General features: G+C 37.0%; 1 protein-coding gene across 17 annotated transcripts; it reads left to right on the top strand.

Moving 5' to 3' along the window:
* The first annotated feature begins 117 nt into the window (after positions 1–117).
* KYAT3 (kynurenine aminotransferase 3) lies at positions 118–21,959 on the top strand. 17 transcript variants are annotated; one of them, XM_030455774.1, is made up of 16 exons: positions 127–192; positions 1,441–1,537; positions 2,823–2,880; positions 3,087–3,197; positions 5,630–5,688; positions 6,792–6,936; positions 9,605–9,754; positions 10,988–11,074; positions 12,050–12,172; positions 12,264–12,384; positions 15,539–15,615; positions 16,503–16,592; positions 17,199–17,385; positions 18,284–18,357; positions 18,787–18,873; positions 20,191–21,959. In XM_030455774.1, the coding sequence occupies exons 5-16, from the start codon at positions 5,633–5,635 to the stop codon at positions 20,251–20,253; spliced, it is 1,260 nt and encodes a 419-aa protein (XP_030311634.1). In that variant the 5' UTR covers positions 127–192; positions 1,441–1,537; positions 2,823–2,880; positions 3,087–3,197; positions 5,630–5,632; the 3' UTR covers positions 20,254–21,959. The 17 variants fall into 17 exon arrangements, with proteins under 17 accessions (XP_030311623.1, XP_030311626.1, XP_030311632.1 ...); XM_030455765.1 differs by lacking the exons at positions 1,441–1,537; positions 3,087–3,197 and adding an exon at positions 768–862 and having other exon boundaries at positions 126–192; positions 2,780–2,880; XM_030455768.1 differs by lacking the exon at positions 3,087–3,197 and having other exon boundaries at positions 2,780–2,880.
* Positions 21,960–22,015: the final 56 nt, after the last annotated feature.

Genomic DNA, 22,015 nt, shown 5'->3' on the forward strand with positions numbered 1-22,015 from the left:
TTTTCTTCAGGGCCTTCTCGCCCCTTCCTCTGAGGCGCCGCGAGGGAGCGCCCGCGGGCGACTGGAAGATGGGCACCGTCCGCCTCTCCGGGTTGCGGCGGGCAGGCGGGTACCCAACTCCGCCCCGCCGGCTGAGCACCTCCCTTCCCGGGCGGGAGCGCGGCGGGTGGAGGTGTCGGCCGCGCCGGGGCGGTGAGTTGTGGCGCTGCAGGAGGGGGGCGGAGGCTCTGCCCTCAGGGCCTCTCTCTGACGAGGGCCCGTGGGGGGGCAGCGGCCGCTGGGCGGGGTGGGTTTGTCCGGTTCCCGGCCTGCGCTGGGGGCTGGCGGGTGGCCGTGTTTGTTGGCCCTCCGGAGGGGCAGGGTGACCGCGGCTGCTGCCGTGGAGGGCCAGCCCGTGGCTATTGGCTTCCCCCCTGCTGACCGCGGGGCCTGCGGGTGAGGGCGGGGGGCTTGCTGGTGCCTGGCAGTTCCTGAGGGTGCGGGGTGTGTCCCGCAAACGCAGAGTGCTTCAGGCGGAAAATACGCGGGAGTAGAGGGAGTCGGTGGAGGCATGAGCGCAATGTGAAGTGGCGAAATGGCAAAGCTTCTGTGTAAGGGGGAATCTGTGAAGAAAAAAACACATAGCCTCATCTCTCTCCTTGTTCTACATTCTAAAATTTATTTCTCCAAGCTCAGTTTTCTCTGTTCCATGTCAATCATGGAAGAAGAACTGGCAGAATATTGACCCCTGTCAACAAATCGTCACAAACATCAGTTTCTAATTTCAGGACCCTTAATCAGAATATGAAACTTCCAGAGTCCAGCAATTTTAACAGCAAGAACTTTTGGTGCAACAAGTTTTCGAGTTTCTGTGGTGTTAAAGGTGGATATAATTTTTTCCCTCGGGTATTTCAGGTGCTTGGATGGACTGACCACGTTACAGTGCTACAGGTCTACTGCTCCTCCTGCAATGTTGTCTTATACGATTGCCTTGTGTCAAGTCAAGCTTGCCAAATACCGCACTGTCTTTCAGTGCAGCATGGCACTAATGCTACAAAGATTCACAACTGTTAAAAATTTTTCTTATGACAGTTGCAACTTACTTTTGCATGTAGGGTTTCCATGGGTTTTTATTTAATTTTGCTTCTCCTCAAGGCAAAACTGAAATGGCAATGATATGCATTTTTGTCCCTCTGTCCTAACTCCTGCAGGTGTTTGCAGTGTCCCTGGGCTGACCCCGGGAGAAGAGTGCTATTGCTATAGTAATGCTTAAAGGGAGTACGGATGTGTTGCATAAGTAGCTTTTGTAAGCATGCACAAGGACAGAAGTAGAGGCCTTTACAATCTTTTTTATTTCATGTAGTTATTATTATTATTATCAAATATGCTAAGGGCTTGCATTGAAAGTAACTTAAACTGTGTTTGCAGGTTTTTTTTTTAAATCTTTTGTGTCTTTCATAGTATCTTCTGAGGAGTGCCAAAGATTTAATTGCTGATTACTTTTGCTAGTCCTCCAGCCAGCAGAGCTGAGGAAATTGTTCCCTCTTCTGAAAGAAAGGTCAATAACTTGCAGATTGCTAAATACAATAAGATTACGTAGGTTTTATTGAGGGTTCAGCTGAGTTAGCTACCAACTTAGCACTGCGTGAGAAAGACCCTACTTTCAGAATTGAGTTTCTAGCATTGGAATAAGAGAGAGACAAAATCAGAATACTTTTAAAACTTAAGACATTCAATAAGGCATCCTGAAAAGGTATTATTGGTTGACCTTTTAGTTTACATTGAAAATGTTAAGAATACTTTCTTGTTGGACTAAATCCATTTTTCTTTCTGAAAAAATATTGCCTTCTCTAGTTTTGTCTGTGTGGCTTTCATAGTATTAATAGGCAATGGCATTCCTTTGTTATTAATAGAAATAGTATAGGCCTTTTCCTTTCTTGTTTTTATTTTTTTCAGATACCAAAGTCTGAGGGAAGCAGGAGTTACCTATTCTTCAGGGAGCTAGTTATGGAAAGCAAAGTTAATAATTACACTGCTGTGGCTATTGTGTTTCTGACACAGGCCCATGGGCTACATGTTTTTCTCTTAGAAACTCCAGACATTTTGGTGATGTCATCCAATATGTATACTTAAAAATACATTCTGGAAGTAGTTGCCTGAAGTACCAGCTCTTAGTTCTTTTTTTAATCGTCACTGAGTAACAGAGCATGTTTTCTCTAGTTAGTAAATGGGCTGTTACTCTGCAGAGAATGGCCTTTCTACCTGTCTGTTTTCTGCTATGGTAAATATTTGATGGTTGTCAAGTCACTGTGGCAGAAATTAGTATAGTTATGTAAAGTGCATAGGTCTGCCTCTCCAGTGTGACTGGAGATCTTAATTATCTCAGTTTCAGAATGCCTGATTTGTAACAAAAACAGAGACCAGTTTTAAAGCTGTGTAACTTATTAAAAATTGGGCTCTTTATTCTGTATAAACTAGCAATTGTAATAACAATTTTTATTACCTGAACATATTTTCACAACAGCTCCAACAGAGACTTTGAATGCTGAATTGCATTTAATCTTAATTGTCATCCAAGAAGAAAATCAGTGCTATCAAGTAGAGGAAACCTTCCTCATGGATGACATTCAGACACATTTTGCAGCTCTGCCAGTTTAAGTTTCATCCTCTGCTTAAAAATTCAGTAAGGTAATCATTTAGTAGAATTAATTTCAATGAAACAAAATCACTGAAGGTAAAAGAGAAGGATCATATATTTTAAAATTGCTTAGTAATGTGTAGAAACTCATTTATTATGCAGGCATGCTTTTTCCTTCACGAATCTTCTGTTGTCTTGGCATTAGAACATACCAACTACGAACAGATGTCCTTTCCAGATCTATCAGACTTTCAGCCTCTGAAGTAAGTATTCAGCTTCATAGATAGAGCTCTTTCATGCTCTATCTAATGCTAATTTTGCAGTGTTGTTAATATGTATGCATTTGCTGAGTTTTGTTATGCTGATCCAAACATTTAATATCAAGAACAAAATATTTGAATCAATCAAATATTTAACCACACTAGCATAACCAGAATTTGATTATTATTGCTTTGTGTATCCTTTTCAGTATTTAAAGTCACATCTAGCACACAACAGGCCAGAAGGATTGCCTGGCTCTTAGGGCACTAGAGCTTGAGATACAGGAGACAGGTTCAATCCCAGCTTTATCTGACTTTCGGTAAGACAATTAATTTCTTTTTATGTCAGCTTTCCTTTAATGAAATTAGAATAGTGGTGCTTCTTGATGTTGCAATGACTTAATTTTATACAGAATCATCTCAATTTCCCAGCTTATAAAATTCTACCTTCATTCTAAGTCTTCCAGTTTTGTTGAGACAAAACAGAGCTTTGCAACATGGTAAATGCCTGGAAGTCATACTCTGCATTGCATATAGAACACTGGAATGTAAGTTGTGTTTTCAGGTCAGAACAGGTTTCGTCTAGTCAGCAACTTGGTTCAACCAAAGCACACGTCAGATCCTTCATAACAGAGTTTCAAACCATTATACTGGACATTTGTAGAATATTTTGCCCATATGAGAAATTTCTTTTAGCATGAGCACCACTTTGAAGGTCAGGTTTTGCCAGAGTCGGTTTTTCATGGGCCAGAAGTATTTGCATTCCATTTAAAGGAGTTCTCACTTTAAAGGATGTTCTCACTAAATGTGCTGAAATCTAATTCTGTTGGTTTCTTTGTTGTTTTTAATTACTTTCTTAAGAGCTTTGCTTCGGTTGTAGATTTTAACACTGAATTCCCCAGTTTAATTACGCACCCTATAGAGGTATTTCCTTCTATCATTATTAAACACATTGCCATTGAATGTAATCACATTCTTTTGCATCTTTCTTAGGAAGAAAGATAATACAAGCAGCACCTGATTTTCTATCAGGTCCTTTTCCTTACAGAAAGTGCTAGGGAAAGCAGGAGGTCACAATTAGAGCTTGATGAGGATGTACCTCTCCTGCTTGACACTGTTCTTAAACTCATGGGGATCCTAGCCCTATACCTAGAAATGCCTGGAAGGTTATCAAGTAATGACAAAACTGGGCTAAAAGAAAAAAGACCCTTAAGAATTCTCTTTTCCTTCTTAAAGAAAGAATGCTACTTAAGGTTTAATTTTAAAATGTCGTTAGTTGTTTGGCTTTCTCAAAATAGTAATGCAGTCCTGAGCCCCACTGTAGGCTGAACCTGTGAAAACCTTACAACTAATGGCCCAGCTATTCTGTTTTAAAACCAGTTTCAAGGCACAAAACAAAATATATAGGAAGACTTGAATCTTTAAGGATTTAAACTTAAAATAGTATGAGAGCTTTAATGCGAAAGCTTATTTTACTTGTCAATACATTTTTAGCTAGGGGTGGTTACTTAATGCAGGTAAGGTTTACATTAGAGTTGATTACATAAGTCCTGCAGTTGTTAAGCCTTTAGCTTCTAGCAAATTGAAACAATATTAAGAAGAGATGTTTGATGGAACAAATTTACCCTTGGCAGCACAAAGATTTCTTATTAATAACTGGAAAATTAATGGTGAGACTTCCTTGTAGTACAAGTAGTCATCTAGGATGTGAAAAAATATATTGAGGGGGGTGAGGTGAGGGTGCTCTGTCTAAGTAGTACCTCTGCTACTTATATAGTACAGCCAAACATTAAGCATATTTACTAAGACATATGTTGTAAAATTGGATGGTAACACAGACATTTTGTTCTCAGAGTGTTGTAGCTAGAGTATGGGTTTTGACTTTTTCAAACCATGACCAAAAAATCACTAAAATCAGTAGTTTGACTTGGAGACAGGAGTGTCTGTACTACTGAAGGACTGTAATCAATATGTAATTTTTTTCAGTATCAAGCTAGTTTATAAAGATAGAAATGAAGTTGCACTTCTGTTTGTACATAGAAATAAATCTGTTTTTCTTTTTTTCCCTAACTTTCTTGTCTCTATTTATCTGAAAACTACTACAGATGTAAGTTTTTCTCTGCCTTTATTGAGAGTACTTTTTGAAAGTCTCTTCTAAAGCACTCTTCCAAGACCTTAATTGAAGGTCTGAATATACGCACAAATATGTTCTAATGTGGTTTTCTGTGCTGTGAGTAAATACTTCAAACTATTAAAAGTCTGAAAGAAAATATGAAATGTCTTTGTTTTCCTCTTACCCATCAATGTAACAAATAAAAATACATTAAAAATGCACACTTTCCAAACTGGATTGAGCAGGAATGGGGCTAGAAATAAAAGAATCTTTAAGTTGTTACAGTATCATATCAAAGAAAAAGAATGTATGTACCCTATTTTTTAGTTTATAGGCCATCTTTTAAAGCTATTGAGCTGAATTACGCCCCTGATCTATTCTTGCTGAAAGTTCAGTGCCTTCAGATAATGATGAATGAGAATTTAGGACATTTTTGTGTATTTTCCTATTAGTCTGAATTCAAGCTATTATAGAAGCTTTCATGAAAGAACATATCTGTCTTTTTAAGTAACTACTGAATTCAACTGGCAACAGTATATTTGAGAAAGCATGAAGGAGGGCTTGTCATGCAGAATCCAACAATCTAATACTTTGTATTTCTTAACAAAACCCTTCTGTCTGCATATTTTGATCTTGCAGACAATGGCCTTCAGACACAAAAACACAAGACGAATTGAAGGCCTTGATAGCAATGTATGGTAAGTTAAAAGGGAAATATCTGCAAATTTCAGAAAATTACTTTGGCTGAAATATTTTCTTTTCAAATTGAAAATTATCACAAATAAAGTGCATAGCACTTTCTGTAGCTGCTGAAATATACTTGGCACCTGTGTGGAAGCAATGAAGCAAATTCTGCTTAAGGTAAGGATTAATTCTTATTTAGTTTTAAATATTAGACCTGGGCTTCTCTTCATTTAGCAAATAACACAAGACAAGTATAACTCTTGGGCAAGAGTGCAAACTTGGTGCAAGCACTATTTTGGGATTATGTTAATCGTGTGTCTACATGTACACAAGGCATTTTGTTCATTCAGTCTCAAACTCAGTTTTAGCAATTTGTATCCATTTTTGACAGAACTGTGATGCAGTGGGGATTGCTTTGTTTTGGTGCTTTGTTTTGGTATGGTATGTTTTGTTTTTTTAATCTTGTTAACTTTTAGGTAGTGAGGAAAGGGTGAAATGCAAGGTTTACCTGTGAAGTGAGGAAAAAAAATTGTTCAAGAATTCTAATGTTTGTATCTGTCAGGCTGCTAGGAAGAATTAATGAGTAGCCTGAAACAGAAGGCTGCCTCAAGTTACCAAAAAAAAAAAAAATTTGTAACATCCTGAGGTTACTGAATAGTTTAAATGACTCCTTCACTTGACCAAATCTAGCTTTTAAATCATTTAATATGCCTGTTCTAATTAGGTCTACTTAATTTTGCAAAGAGGATACTGTTACATTTCTGCCCACATCCAAAGTTACTGTGTATTTGTGTGTGTGCACATCCGAACTGGGTTCTGCTGGCAGGAAAATTATTCTGTGGATGCAGAAAGTCATCGCCTTCTTGACTCCGCTGACTCTTGTGGTTGTCATTTGAGCACTTTACTGTAACCTGTTTTCACAGGCAAAATTTGGCCTTGAATTTGAACTTGGCAGAAAGTGAAATGCTTAAATGCTTTTTTTTTTCTTTTTTTTTCTTTTTTTTTTTTTTTTTTTTTTTTTTTCTTTTTTTTTTTTTTTTTTCTTTTTTTTTTCCTTTTGTCTTTTAATGCTAATGGAAATCTGCTATGCTAACTTTAAGATGTTTTCTTCCCTTAGGGTTGAATTTACTAAGGTGGCAGCAGATCCCTCAATTGTTAATCTTGGTCAAGGCCTTCCTGATATATCCCCTCCCACCTATGTCAAAGAAGAGCTAGCAAAGGCAGCAGCAGTTGACAGACTGAACCAGTACACTCGAGGCTTTGTAAGTGCTGAGAAACTTGAGTCCACACCACAGGAAAAAAAATTGACTTTGCTTTAAAATAGTTTTATCTGTAGGTCGTAGTATTATGTTCCAAATTAAATTTATCTAGTAGCCTTACCTGTTACTAATGAATTAGCTCAAGCTGGGAGTGAGTGTGGAATTTATCACTGTCCAAGGCAGGATGTTGAACTGGACTATTGCTCTTTAGTATGACCACTTCCTTGTTTGGTTTGTCTATCTTATATGTTGTGGTGAAGATATACCATGTTTCCTTGATGAGAATCATGTGTCAGGATTGCTACAAGACCCCAGGGAGTCTGCATAGTATTTTTCTAGATGTCCAGATTATGCAACATGGAGAGAAAAGCATTGTATAGACTGGTAGGCCAACAGTTGTGCTAGTAGTGGTGGCACAATTGTGTCTATAGTCTGAAATAACTTTTTGCCTGTTCTCTAAGAATCTGTGTGCACTAGAACTGATGGGCAGCAGGGGCCATCTCTCCCCATCAGAGAAACTATGATAGTGAGCAGGGCAAAGGCCTCACCATCCGCTGCCCAGTCACACAGCAGCTGAGCAAGACAGGCTTGGAGATGGTGATTGAGGGCAGCCCAAATTACCAGGCAAGCCTCTGGTAGTGAGCTGGATCTGGAAGTCAAGCCACACATCAGACCCAGTAATGCTAATCACAGTTAGATAAAACCCAGTGATCACCAGGCAGGTCCAGCGTGACTATGGCCAAACCACAAATTCTGTGTGCAGGTATGGGCCAGGTTCAACAGGGTCTATGGCCAGGTACAGGCATGGCTGTAAGTGAATTGCAGACCAGCAGCTTTACTGCATAGCACTAAAATGAAGCCCCTGGAGTAGGGGCACAGCTCTGGGGAGAGGCCTTACATGAGGGTGGTCAGGGCCATTAGGTCACTCAGGGCCCTGACAAGACCAGAAATAAAAAAATACAGCCCCAGTGAATGTAGTCTCATTCCATCCCTCTTTGGGTCATTTTGTTTAATCACCTTTGCTGTGTGCAGAGTCTCTGCAAGTTAAAAAAAAAAGATTTATAAATATGAAAAACTCTCTCTCTCTCTCTCTCTCTCTCTATATATATATATATATATATATACATACTGGAAAGTGTAAAGCAGTTATTTGGTGTTGGACACAAACAAAAGGTGGCAGGGATTCAGTGAACTTCTGTGCTGAGCATTAGTATGTTCTTCCACCCTTGATACCTTTACTCAGAAAAAGAGAAGTCTTTGCTTACCAGGAAGTCAAGGTTTTGGGGGAGTCTTGGCATGAGGGGAAAGCTACAGAGAGAATGAGCTTCTGCCTACCCTGGAGCAAATGTTCACTGACTGATTTTCTAAAACAATTTGCAAATTAAGCATAAATATAATTTCCCCAATGCATGCAATTAGTCAGTATTTACTTCTGTCACTTTGTGTTTTGTTTTTGGTTTTTTTTTATTTCCAAGTAGTTTGATTCCCATGATAATTATGAACATTTGTGGATACATTACACTGTAGATAGTAATTACCCAGGCATTTTTACCAATGTTCCCATCTTCAGCCTTTGCACTACCTCTACAAGCTTTTGCACTTCTAAGGTTTTTGAGCACAAGTACTTATGGTAGCAAATGTGGGCGGGATGAGTATGAATGATGCTCAGCCATCTTATTTTTGAGAGATTGTCTTGGCTCTCTGCCACACTTGGACTTCTCATTCATTGTAGGGCTGCAGCCCATGGAGTGACTTAACATGACCTGGGCGATGCAACATTCCTGTGTAGCTGACACACTCATGGCAATAAATTGCTTTAATTTGATTCAACAACTACTTGTAAGCCTTAATTTATGGTAATATTCTTGTTTACAAAAGAGCTCATAGTCGTATGCCTTATGTACAGAGGTTCAGTATTTTAGAGAAGGATTTGTGTTGCATTTTCTCATTGAGCTATTTTCTATTTCTACCAAGCATTCAAAAAGAAAAAAAGATTTTCACAGCAGGAAACCTGTAGTCTTCCTGAGTAAACAGAGTTGTGTGGTCTTATTTCAGTATTGTGTATTATCTTTGTTGTATGCTTCTTTTTTGTTATTTTCGTATATTGAGGAGAGTGTTAACCATCATGTCCCTGTCGGGGACACAAATGGTGAATGGTGCTTTGAGAGTTGGGCTATGACTGTAGGAATTATCATTCTGATCACAATTGCTGTTTATCAGTATTACATAAACAGCATAAAAAGATTTCTCTTGAACCAAATAACTTTTAGTTGAAAGGTAAGGGAAGAAACAAAAGGAGCTTCAGATGGAAATATGGTCAAGTGGGAAAAAGACTCTAAAGGGGGTGAGGATGAATTGGTGTCAGAGTATTCCCTCTTCTTCTGTCTCTTGTCCTAGCTCGTCTGTAGGCTACCTGGAGCTATCCTGACAATTGATAATAATATACAAATTAAAAAGCATTAGATACACAAAAATAATTTCCTAGTACATACAAATAAATTTTCTTCCCAAATGTACAAAAACTTTAAATGATGCTACCTGTAAACAGCTGTTAACACTGAGGGCTCATCTCATATTTTTTCTATTTTTGAAGTGTATTATTTTCCCCAAACACAGGCTTTGTACATTGTCTGGAACACACCAGTCAGTTGCATTTGTTTCCTTTAAACAGGGACATCCATCACTGGTAAAAGCTTTGGCTCAGGTGTACGAGAGAGTTTGTGGAAGAAAGATTGATCCTCTCACAGATATCCTGGTGACAGTGGGAGCTTATGGATCTCTCTTTAGTACAATACAGGCATTAATTGAAGAAGGAGATGAAGTAAGTTTTTATTTGAAATATTCACATACAGTCACTGAAATGTGAATTTGGTCTTTATTCATCCACTTAAATATGTTAACGTTGGGGTTTCTTTCCGGTCACCATTGGTTTGATTTTTTACAGTTGCACATCTTGGTTTCAGAAGCTGTGACTAGGAGACTTCATATATCTTCTTATCATTCACTTAGAAACCCCTCTCTCATACTAAAGATACCTGCAGCAGTTTCTTTATCACTGTTACTATTAAGTGACACAGTACACACTGATTTCTTGTTTGAGAAAACTTGTGGAGTTGTTTGAGAAAACTTGAGACAGAAGACTAAGTGTGGTGTGAAGCATTGTTGGTGTCTGAATAATTTTTGTCTCTCAAGTTCTGTTTTGGACCATTCATGGTAGCAGCATAGGTTTCCAAAAAGTTCTTTAAAGAAATTATTGTTAGTTTACTGTACTAGTTGTGGTGGTTTCCCTCTTCCCTACTGATATCTTCCTTTTTGACAATTATATTAAAAATAATTTGGGGGGAGTACTTGTTTGTATCTGTAGTGGACAAGAACTTTTTTGTGTTGTCATGCATTTTGCTTTCAGTGTTTGGTAGGTGTTGCTCACATAATATATTTTTAGGCATATCTTTTCTTCCTTTTCTGTTGCTCTGATATTCACTTCTCCTTTTTGGTAGCAGGTCTCTGCTATTAGCCTTTGGGTTTGGTTGGGGTTTTTTGTTTGTTTGTTTCTCTTCCTATTATCTAGCCTCTCTGCAATTTTCCTTGAATTTATCCTCTTTTTCTACCTGAAAATTTTCTTCTGATTAAATTTGAGGACTTAATCCATCCTTCTGGAATTTCTAGATACTTGGAAATTTCAGAATTGTAGGAACAGAATTAGGGCAGCTGTGCTGCAGTTCGACAATTTCCTGTTGTTATCTCTCATCTTTGCATCTTTGCCTTTCACTTCTCCAAATCTCTGCAGGAACCAAACATTTCTAATACATCTTAATGCTCGTAATGTGTAAGTATAGAAGAACAGCCTCTGTGCATTGTCAAACAGGAGTAATGTTTATGATACTTGGGCTGGGGACATAGTGATGTGATGTACTAAAAGAGGAACATTCTGCAATTTTCGGTCATAATGGAGTGCCAGAAAAATTACAAAGTTACACCACCAAAGTAGATCTGGAAGTATAATATTATGCACAGTAAATTATCTTGTTTCTGATACAGATTATTGTAATTCCAGGTAATAATAATAGAGCCATTTTATGACTGTTATGAACCAATGGTAAGGATGGCGGGTGCAAAGCCTGTTTTTATACCACTGAGATGTGTGAGTAGCTTTTTAAACATTATTTATCACAAGGTTTTTCCTCCATGCTTAATACAGTTTGATGAACACATTCTAGGCAATGCTGTTCTGTATAGTTTTTCATAATATAGTGTATTTCTATAAAAATGAGATTGCTATAGCATAAGTCTGAGACAGTAATAATCCAAACCAAATAGAATATTTTAATAGTATTGGAAGAAGTGGGACAATGTTTCTCATTTACTGTGATTTGTGCATTCTGAAAGCTGATCAAAATTCCTTTTTTACATGTCGTCAGAAAATGCTTTCAGTGCAAATAAAGGAAGGAGGATCATTTCAGCACTATCATAGATTGGACTTGATCTCAGAGGTCTTTTCCATTTTTAATAATCCTGTGATCCACTAATTTTCAAAAGGTTTGGTTTCTGATCCCTTTAGCAGCTCTTATAATGACAGAATATAATTTCATTTGCAAAATCTGTGTTCTAAATCAAGCAGTAGACATATTCCCTATACATACTAGAATTACTGTTTTGTTTATTGGTGGAAAGGAATAATTTTAGTATGGGTTAAATTTCAGATTGGTACTGCTGGCTTGATGACAGCCTGCAAGGATTGCAAAGTGTTAATCCTCTTATTTTTGCCTTGGGTGTCTGGCAGCCTTGCACAGGGGAGGGCTGAGGAGCTCTTTAGGCAGGACTGTTGCATGAACACCATGAATAGCACAGGATGACAAAACATCCAGCACTGCAGTGAGAGTACATAAGTGTTTTTCTGGTGCCTTCCTTCTGCGGGCATTTTGAATGACAAAATTCCTTCAAGTATTTTCTGGTTCATGCCCTTGTTTTTGGTTTGTCCCTCTCCCAGTAATATGCAGGTGTCTGAGAGTGGTAATTTGGGCACCTCTATTTGGCTGTAAAATGTTGTATTCAAGTAATGCATAAATTTATAGAGGGTTTTCTGTGGGTCTTTTTGTTTGTTGTTTTTATCTTTAAGAAAAATGATGGGAACTCTGCATCTAGTGCTGATTGGGTCTTAAATCCTGCTGAACTTGCAAATAAATTCAATTCCAAAACAAAAGCGATCATTCTGAATACCCCACACAACCCTTTAGGCAAGGTAAGAGTCCTGCTTTCACACTACTGTAATTTTAGAGTATGCCTTAAATACTGTGATTAACACATTGTCCCTTACTTTCTTAATATCCCAGGTGTTTACCAGAGAAGAGCTCCAGATAATAGCTGATCTCTGTATTAAGCATGATACCCTCTGCATCAGTGACGAGGTGTATGAATGGCTGGTGTACAAAGGAAATAAACACATTAAAATAGGTATTGATTTATTGTGGCATCTTAAAAGTGGTTGTGGAATGATGCTGTAAGCATGATTCTTGGAGATAATGGTTGCTGGGAATAGATCAAGCTTCAAGCTCTGACTATTTTACTTTGTTTAGACTCTTCCTTTCCTGGAAAATATTTTATATAATATTTTCCAAAAAGAATTTCCAAAATTCTATTGCTCCAACTTTGGAGCAGATACCCATAGAAATCAGTGGGACTGATGGTCATAAATCAGTTATGGTCCTCTGAATATACCATCCTTATTCAGTTACTTTGTTGGCTATGACAGATATTACTGCCATTCATGTATGTGCACTGGGTTGTGCTTTTCTGAGGAACTTGTAGAAGGAACAGGGATTAGAAGTTCTTTCTAGGAGGATTGTAGAGAGAATCAGTGAGGGAAATGTATAATGAAAAACAGGATTATTTTTGCTCCACTACTTCTAAATAGAAAAAAATGGTATAAAGGTTTGTGTGGCTATAGTGCATGAACACTGTCCCTCCAAAGTGCAGAGACAGTCTTAAGCAATGGACATTTAATTCAAGGCAGTAATTTGCTGCACAGGCAGTGTGAAAGCATGCTGAAGTCTTCAGACAGTATTGCTAGAGGGGTAAAGCACCTTTGCAAGAATAAACCAGAAGAAGAAATACGATATTATGCCCCTGTCCCTCTTGTTTTAGTTCTTGATCCAAGTTTTGCTGAAGTTAGTGGAATCACTCCCACTGTCTTAGAACAAGTGAATTTGGTGCTGGTTACTGAACTCCTTCCCAAATCCTGTAATGCTGCAGCTAAGCACTTGTGTAAAAGTTTATAGTGTGGTGGTCTTGGTTTAGATCTGTTGATGTATTTGAGCTGTAAGACACAGTAACTCTATTTTTGTTATTATTGGTATTGTCATTTTAATGCTTCAACCCAAAACATTTCTAGTTGAACAAAAGGCACTCTGTAGCTTAGCATAAAGTATAAAAAAAAAATATATATATAAAAATACTGTGTACTGGTAGTGCAAGTTAAAGGCTGAACAGTTAGCTTGGTTTATGGAGATATGGATTCTCTAGGAGATTCCATTGTATCATCTTTAACTTTCATGTTAAAATTACTGAAACCTTCAGGGTATCACTGTAAACAATAGCATTATTTCAGTAAAAGAAACAAGATCTCTTTTAGACTTGTTTCTCAGACTTTTTTTTAAAGTCTACAAAAGATAATACAAGAAAAAAAATAAAAATGTGTTATTTCACTATTGAAAAATTCTTGTGTTTCTGTACAATACTGCTACATATTCCATCAAATGCAGTAACACTTTTTGAGAGATGCAAAATGGATCTTACAGTGTCCGATGGTGGTACCTTAATACAACAGGAGTTGCTAGCCACAGGTAATAAAATTAGTTCAATTTTTGTAGTGTTACTGAAGCAGTTTTCTGTAGTGTAGAGACACTTCATCCTGTTTCTCATCATTATATGACTTCTGCAAAACTGGATCTCTTCTAAGTAATGATTAGGGTTGCACTGGCAGATTCAGAGATTGCATCTCATAACTGAGGATTCTAAGAAGCCTCTCAACAAGCTGAGTGCCACCCCAGGTAACAGGCTTATTATATGTGTTGGCTTGCACTTCATTAGTTTTTAAATTGTAGTCAGACTTGGTTATGGTGTCTTGTAATGATGTTGCCATATGGCAAGGAGGAATTTCCCTCTCTATTTAAAACCTGATGCTTATAGAAGCAATAGAGCTCCTTCTTCCCATGTGCCCGTTTGCTGCTATTTCTGCTTGAAATGCTGTCACCTTCAGTCCCCAAGGCTGAATTCCTGTGACTATGAGGCAAAGCAGAAATTCAATTCTTTTTGCAGTCTGTGAGAGCTCCTTTGGTTGCCTTCAGGAAGTGATCTATACTCTCAACCTTCCTAGCTAGAAGATGCATCTGTTCAAACTGCCTTTGTTTTCAAGGTCACAGCATTTGAGTGGATATAAGGAATATCAGATTTTTTTTCCTGATGTCTTGTTTCTCTTCTTAGCAATTGTTCTCAAAAAAGAAACCCAAACCAAAACAAAAAACAAACAAAAAAACCAACAATGCATGTTTTCAAATAACTGCCAAGACTTATACCATGTCTAATGCAGATAACTGCTGCAAAAACTTCCTTATGAAATTCAGTGGTTTTATTTGGAAAAATCTTTGTTCACTGGCCTCCTCAGAGAAGGGATTTAACAATTGACAGATTCATTGGTAGTGGTTCTAGTGTACAAATGAGGTGGAGCTGAATGATTACCACTGCAATTGCAGTAGTATGACCTTGTCTAACTTTGTGTCTCAGACTTAACTGTGTCTTACCTGTTTCTGTTGAAAATGAATTAAGTTAAAGAGTCCAAATAGATCTTCCTTGAAGTAGTGTACAGGGAAAAAAAAGCAAACTACAGGAGGAGACTATTGCTCTGTCATTTCCTTGGAAAGAAAACAGAGGATTTTGGTCTCCTACCAAATACAAAGAAAGGCCTCCATCCATCTCTTAATTTTTGCAGGCATCCTTGGCTAGCTGCTATTGTCAGTCAGTCCTAGACCTGTTTCAGTGGTATAACAAAATGTAATTTATTAACTCACTCTGCTGTTTTCTGATGCTTGTGGTGTTCAGTTCTGGGTTAAAAGTCTTAGTAATTATTTTCTTTTTCTGATATCTGAGACAGCCAATCACACTGAATTTGACAATTCTATCAAACTGGTTTTCAGTGTCTGAGTTGATGTTATATATGTGGTGTATATATATGGTGCTGTTACAGGGCAGTAGAAATAATGCTGTCTTGAGATGAATGAGTAGCCACGTCTTAGATAATATCTTTCTTATGAATAATATGCATTTTAACTGAGGATTACTAACATGCAGTTTTCACAAACTGTGCCTCTTTTTCTGCCTCTTCTTTCTTCTTTCATTAATCCTTGCTTCTTTTCCTGCAAAAAAAAGCATTAGCCCATATATCCTTTCTCATTTGTTACAACTGCTATAATTTTAGAATGTTCTCATTGCTTGCTTATTATGCTGCAATGATACATCAGCAAATAGCTCTGAACTGGAGGCAGTACAGTTTTTCTAACTGCATGGATTATGTGAGTGCATCTGTACCAAATGAATTTTATTTTATATACAGCTACATTGCCAGGTATGTGGGAAAGAACAATAACTATAGGAAGTGCTGGAAAAACATATAGTGTAACTGGCTGGAAGGTAAGAAGAACCAATATAAAAAGTTCAGTTATATAAAGAACAGAATGCATTTATTAAAAAAAGGTCTCTGGTTTTAAAACCTGCCTTTTTAAAGCTTGTAGCAAATTTCCATGTCTCCAAAATATTAAGATGTTCAGTATTCTGTTGGAGCAGTTACCTATGATGAAAACCTATGTTTGAATTATCTTCTTTTCTCATGATTAATAAGCTCTCATGAAAAAACAATCCTAAAAATATAAACACAGTATGATTTGTTCAAAATCAGTAAAGATTATTGAAGAAAACATGGATATGATAATATTTTGCCTTTCTAGTTTTGTAGTAATATTTTCAGATTGTGATAATGGTATGTTCTGGAATGGCTTATATTTCTGCAAAATGTTTAATGATTAAATTCTGCTTTACTTTAAAACATATATCAGAAAGTAAACAAAGAGTAACCATTTGGCAATTCTTGTTTCTTCTTCAGCTGAGCTCAAACTGAACGATGATACCTGATTCAATAGTGAGCTTTTTGTTTTATGCTCCAACCACCTTTGACAGAGGAACTTAGGCAATGAAAAGTTCTAAATCACTTAGGAATAACATTTCTAGTAAATGCTCAGTTTCATTTCTAACCATTGGTATATGATGAGTTAATAGTTTGCTCAATACCCTGTGAGAGATGGGGATAAGTGAAATTATAACTGTTGTCTCAAATTTATAATTTTTTAAGTGTCATTCAGCAAACTTTGTAAACCACCTCTTTTCTATATTCTTTATCAGAACAAATTCATTACCAATTCTTAAAATAGAAGAACTTGGGGCACTGGCTAATTTTGATTTTTTGTTTATTTTTAATAACCTCCTTGATGTAGGCATAATATATTCATACTTTCTTCCCATAGCTTGGCTGGTCTATTGGCCCCCAGAACCTGATTAAGCATTTGCAGGTTGTTCACCAAAATACACTGTATACTTGCCCAACTCCATTACAGGTAGGTCCAGATGGGGCAGAGGAGATTATTTTCTGGTGTAGCAAAACTGTAGGCCTCACTGTGGTAAAACAGTAACCACAACAATAACATTTCAGTACTCAAAATACATCTTATTTGCAAGAAGAGAAGACAAATTTGATTGGCTCAACAGACATTTTAAAAAAACAAAAGCATAACCAAAAAAATCCCACAGTATTGCTGATTCTTTCAGATACAAACTGCTGTTTCTTGCATAAAACATGACAATGTTTCCTAGCAAATAAAAGTTGTTGCAGTAAGGTCTTGTTTTATCAAGCATTGTCTCTATCAGTTTCTAGTATTCTATTATACATCATTATCTGTAATTTAAGCTTGACTTCAAGTCTCCTTGTGTACACCCTTGTGTCAAGGACTGTGACTTCTGCATATGATTAGTGCCTTGCAAATGATTGAGTGCTTTGGGTATTGCCATAACACAAAGTAACAAACAAATTACACTCTGGGCGTAGCTTGTGTCATTTATATATGGTAATTTGCTTAGTAAGAACTAAAATAAAAATCCATTTTAATTCACTAGAAAGTGTGTGAGTGTCTGTGAGTACTTTCAACACAGATTATCTTTTCCAGGAGGCTTTGGCACAAGCACTTTGGATCGACTACAGGCGCATGGATGACCCAGGCTGCTATTTTCACTCTCTGTCTCAAGAGCTGGAAAGCAAGCGTGACCGGATGGCTCGGCTGCTCCAAGAAGCTGGGCTGAAGCCTGTAGTTCCAGATGGAGGATACTTTATGATTGCTGATGTTTCTACATTAAGTTAGTACGAAGTTTATTAAAATAGGGTGTGGAAAGCAAACATTATAGTGAAGCTGAAAATGCATCTTTCATTATAAACTATATTCTCATTTCATATTTGCATAATATTGTTAGAAGTAGTAATTAGGGATGAAATTTTCTGACCTTAGCCTAGGAGGTAGATTTTATGAGCTTCGGGAAAGCCTTTGTTTGTGATCCTAACTACTGTGTTTTGCCAAGCTTTAGGGAAGGATAAAGCAGGTGAATAAAAATTTCTATTTTCAAAAATTCTATGATTATGAAAAAGCTTGAGTGCCAAGCACCTGATTTAATATTCTGAGTTCATAACATCTGTAGTTTCCCCTTTCTGTTTTTATTTGTTTGTTTTTCTTAATCTGAAGTCATGCCTGGGAGGCTCTTTGAGGCATTCTGATTTCTAAACAAGGTAAAATGCTACCAATGTTTACAAAACCTTTTGGAAATTCAGGCTATGGTAGCTTCAGAGAAAGAATTCTCACATGGGAACATTTTCTAGTTCCACATTTTACCTTAACTGGTCCTAATGGCACTTCTAATTAACACAGAAATGTTTGAACACAGCAACCACATGTAAAAAAGTTTTAGATAACCCTGCTTCACAGGTGAGAGAACTGGAGTTGCAGTGATTGGAGCTGTCCATGAAATTAATAGACTTTTCAGTACCTTCCACAGTCCTGATCTCAGTAACCAAGGCTTGATCACTTTCTGGAGTATTGCCTGGCTGTCTTTCAAGCTACGTCTCGGTTTGTCACGATACATTAAAATAGAAAAGCATAATCTTTATTCTTAAATATTAACTGCCGTAATGTTGTCAATGAATGCCTCCCTAATGGAATCTTGGAATCTTATAACATGTTGGATTTAAATTTTATTTTTTTAGATGTGGATCTCTCAGATGTAGATGGGAAGCAACCTTATGATTATAAATTTGTCAAATGGATGATAACGTCTAAGGTAAGGTGTCTTGGTCATACTCTAGTTTAAGAAATGCTTTTCTATTGAAAGCAAGAGCAGTGCAACCATTCTTTATAAATAATGTAGTAAAGATATTAAATTCAAAATATTATTTGGTGTTTATAGTAGCTGCTGCTGATGTAGCTACGGTGTTGCTAAATATGCTTACTGTGTACCCTGTAGGTTTGATTTCTGTGCCAGCACTTTTCATTCAGTATGCTTAAATGCTAGTTATAAAAAAGTTTGAAATGGTTTGTCAAAGAAAACTAATTTGAATTTAGTCTAGCTAGTGCATACAAAAATGAAGCTTGTCTTTCCCTCACACATTGGGATGGAGTTCCAGAAATGGAGCAGTAAAATCAGCATGCATAAAATATATATTTATCCATATATAAAATAAGCAAATAATATTTCTTTTTTATGTTTCAGAAGCTGTCAGCAATTCCTCTTTCAGCATTCTTTGGTCCTGAGACAAAAAAGAAGTTTGAAAAATATATACGTTTTTGCTTCATTAAGGTAAATTTGTGTCTTTGTGACTTAGGACTCCTAAATATCAGTACAGTACTGAAATCTGCTAGAGACTTAGTGTTACATCTTGCCCAGGATCTACTGAGTTGGATGCTTTTAGAAACAGAAAGTTATCATGGTGTAAAATTCATCATAAAGTAGCTTCAACTGTCTTTTTGTTGAGGGACTTTAACAGACAAATGTGGGTGGCATGGCTAAGTAGGGCAACTGGAAGAAAACAACTGAGTGGTTAGGCTTTTTTTGTTTTGTTGCCCACAGGTATGCTATCAATTAAGGTTAATGCTAGAATTTGGAGCAGAGATCAGTTATATAGCAGAGTCATATATCCCATGCCTGTGCAGTTTCCAATAACAAGAAAAGTGAAGAAGTCACCTTCAAGTTTAGCTCACTTGCCTGAAGATATATAGGGCTTCATACTGCTGGAAATTACAAAAGAAAGCAAGGGGTTTTGTGAAGTGCTTGACTTTTGCCATTTTCTGAGAACCTCCTTTTCACATATTCTTCCTTCTGTTGGATCTCTTCCTGAAAACACTGAAAGACCTTGGGGTCAGGTATTTAGGCTAATTAGCCCACAGCCCTAAAATGTTTTCTAATTGGTCACCATAATGGAACCTGTGCAACTTCTTAACTGTTATAGTGTAAAGATTGGAGCCTAAGCTTGAACCAGTAATGAAGCAGAGTTTCTGCCTGTGTTGCTTAGTTCTTTTGATGAGGTATAAAAACTATCTTATAAACTGAGCCAGTAACAACCAAGATGAAACTTGCTGGTTGTAAATGTGGCTTGCCCAGGGTGAACATCATTAATCACGTCAAGTTAAAGACTACTTGTGTGACTCACTGGGTTGCAGCCTAGCCACAAAACTGGCCAGTGGATAGATTACCCATCTTTAGAAGGATTATGTTTAAGTAGGTCATAGCATAACTTGCTGGCATAGAGATTTAAAAATCTCAACCATATGCATGAAGTTGGGAAACTATCCTAGCATGTCTCTAGTATAGAGCTACCAAGGACACTACTGCCTAAATTCCAGGCATTTTTATAAGTATTGCTTTTTGTATGAGTGTAGAAAAGTTTATCTTTTTAGTTTATCTTTTAAATATAACAAAATTTGCAAGGAATTAGCATTGAATTCTCTGTATAGCATAGATTTCCATCTATAACTGATAATGAAAAACTGACTGACAGATATTTACAGGATGCAACTGAAAATGCCAAATACTGATATGGGATGATATAATAATGACTACTACTCTCTTTTTAAGAATTCCATACTTGAACTAATAGTGATAACCCTTGTTTTACAGAAAGACAGCACACTAGATGCAGCTGAAGTGATCCTGAAGAACTGGAATAAACAGACAGCCTGATCTTTAGTATGAATTCTTCCATCCAGTGCCATTATCTAATAGTAGGGGATTTTATTGCAAATTTAACAGTAAGTTACTTAATACAGTACAGAATTAATATGACATTGTAAATAACTTCATGCTGCCACCTGCTGAGGAGTTAAAATGATTATTTAAGATAATGGATGCAGTGCAACTTGGTGGTTCTTTTAAAAATAATTTACTTTTTTCCTCAGAAAAAATATATATGTGGGATTCTCTTCTACTGACTGAAAAACATTTATAGGACTTCATGAAATAATCAGATGAGACAGTTATTTTCAAACTTACAAGTAAAAGGTGGTGGGTGTTTTAGGTATGAGATATTATAGAAACGAGGGGTGTTGGACCTAAACATTGTGGTCTGTGAAACCCCAATAGCCTGCAGTAGAGGAAAATTATGATATGCTTCGCATTAGATAATTCCAGTGGATTTTACACACATACTTACCTACCCTGTCCATACACAAATTGCATAATTTTAAATAAAATGATTGATTTAAATCAATACAGTGCTTATACAACAGGAAAGATTGAAGAGTGCTAAGTTGCGTAATTACTGTTATTTTCCCACAGTACCCATATTTGTTGTTCTGAAGGTATTCAGTCCTAAATAAATTTATAAAAGGTGCATCTAGAATAGGAATTGTATTTGCTCATGTCTACCTATTTATTTATTACATGGATGAATCTACAAAGCAGAATGGAAGACTGCTTCAGAGGCTTCTTCACAGACAGATGTACAGTGACATAGTTGATGCTATCATCCTTTTTCTTACCATGTTCACAACATTGGTGCCCTCACACCAAATACCTCAAACTCTTTACATCTAGGGGAGTGTGGAGATGGGCCTAATGCTGTTCTTTGGAGCTCAACTGACTTTGTTTCAAGCTCAGTTGATAAAGGACTCTTTCAAAAGAGATCAATATGGAGAATTCCTTTCCAATTGCCTCCTATTCCAATTCTCTCTGATCTTTTAACCTGAGGATGGGTTTCCCACTAGCAGAAGCACTCTAGGTAGGTAACCTTCCAAAGCTGTGTTGTGTTCTCCATGTTGTTTCTAAATCCTTCCCACAGGCCTCATGGTGGAAGGCCTGAACAAATTCAGTATCCAGTTTTGCAAATATTTCTGTGATCACAAAGTTGAATTCTTAAGTGAATGCCATCAGGCTGTGACCATGGCCATGGCCTAAAAGAAGTATAAAAACTGGAGTATGAGAACATTTGCTAGGCTTTTTCATTAGTGCTTCTTTGTCTTGGGCTATTGGGAGTCCAGTAACTGGTACTTCAGTAGTCTTTGTTAACTGTATTGCACTGCCATTCCCCAAATCTCACCAGAAGGATGGTATTTTTAAGGTGGTCTGTGAAGTCTTTATGCATAAAAATCAATTTAGTAATGCAGATGACTTAACAGAAATTTCAGCATGAACTTTATGTGGATATTGCTACACTAAATTCCAGAAGGAACTAGTTTTTAAAAGACTAAATTTCTGTGAAATCTACACAAGTAGTTTAAAATTTGTTTATCTAAGTTGCAATGGGAAGCTGTGCTGCTGCAGGAACTAAGAGGGTGGTGCAACAGTCTGTTGAGCTGCATGATAATTTTGGAAAGGAAAATGTAAAATAGTCTGACACTTTAATTGATAAGTAAATTTTTATAAAACTGAGCAAATCTTTCTAGCATAAACATATGGTAGAAACAGGTTTCTACAAAATGTTTGTATGATTATGTGAATCAAAATT

This window comes from Calypte anna, chromosome 8 (genome assembly GCF_003957555.1).
Source record: "Calypte anna isolate BGI_N300 chromosome 8, bCalAnn1_v1.p, whole genome shotgun sequence".
Taxonomy (NCBI): Eukaryota; Metazoa; Chordata; class Aves; order Apodiformes; family Trochilidae; genus Calypte; species Calypte anna.

Coding starts and splice junctions, on each gene's coding strand:
- KYAT3 (XM_030455765.1), top strand. CDS start 784: ATGAAACTTCCAGAGTCCAGCAATTTTAACAGCAAGAACTTTTGGTGC. Junction 2,881..5,629: donor TCAGACTTTCAGCCTCTGAA/GTAAGTATTCAG, acceptor TTGATCTTGCAG/ACAATGGCCTTCAGACACAA. Junction 15,616..16,502: donor ATAGTGTAACTGGCTGGAAG/GTAAGAAGAACC, acceptor TTCTTCCCATAG/CTTGGCTGGTCTATTGGCCC.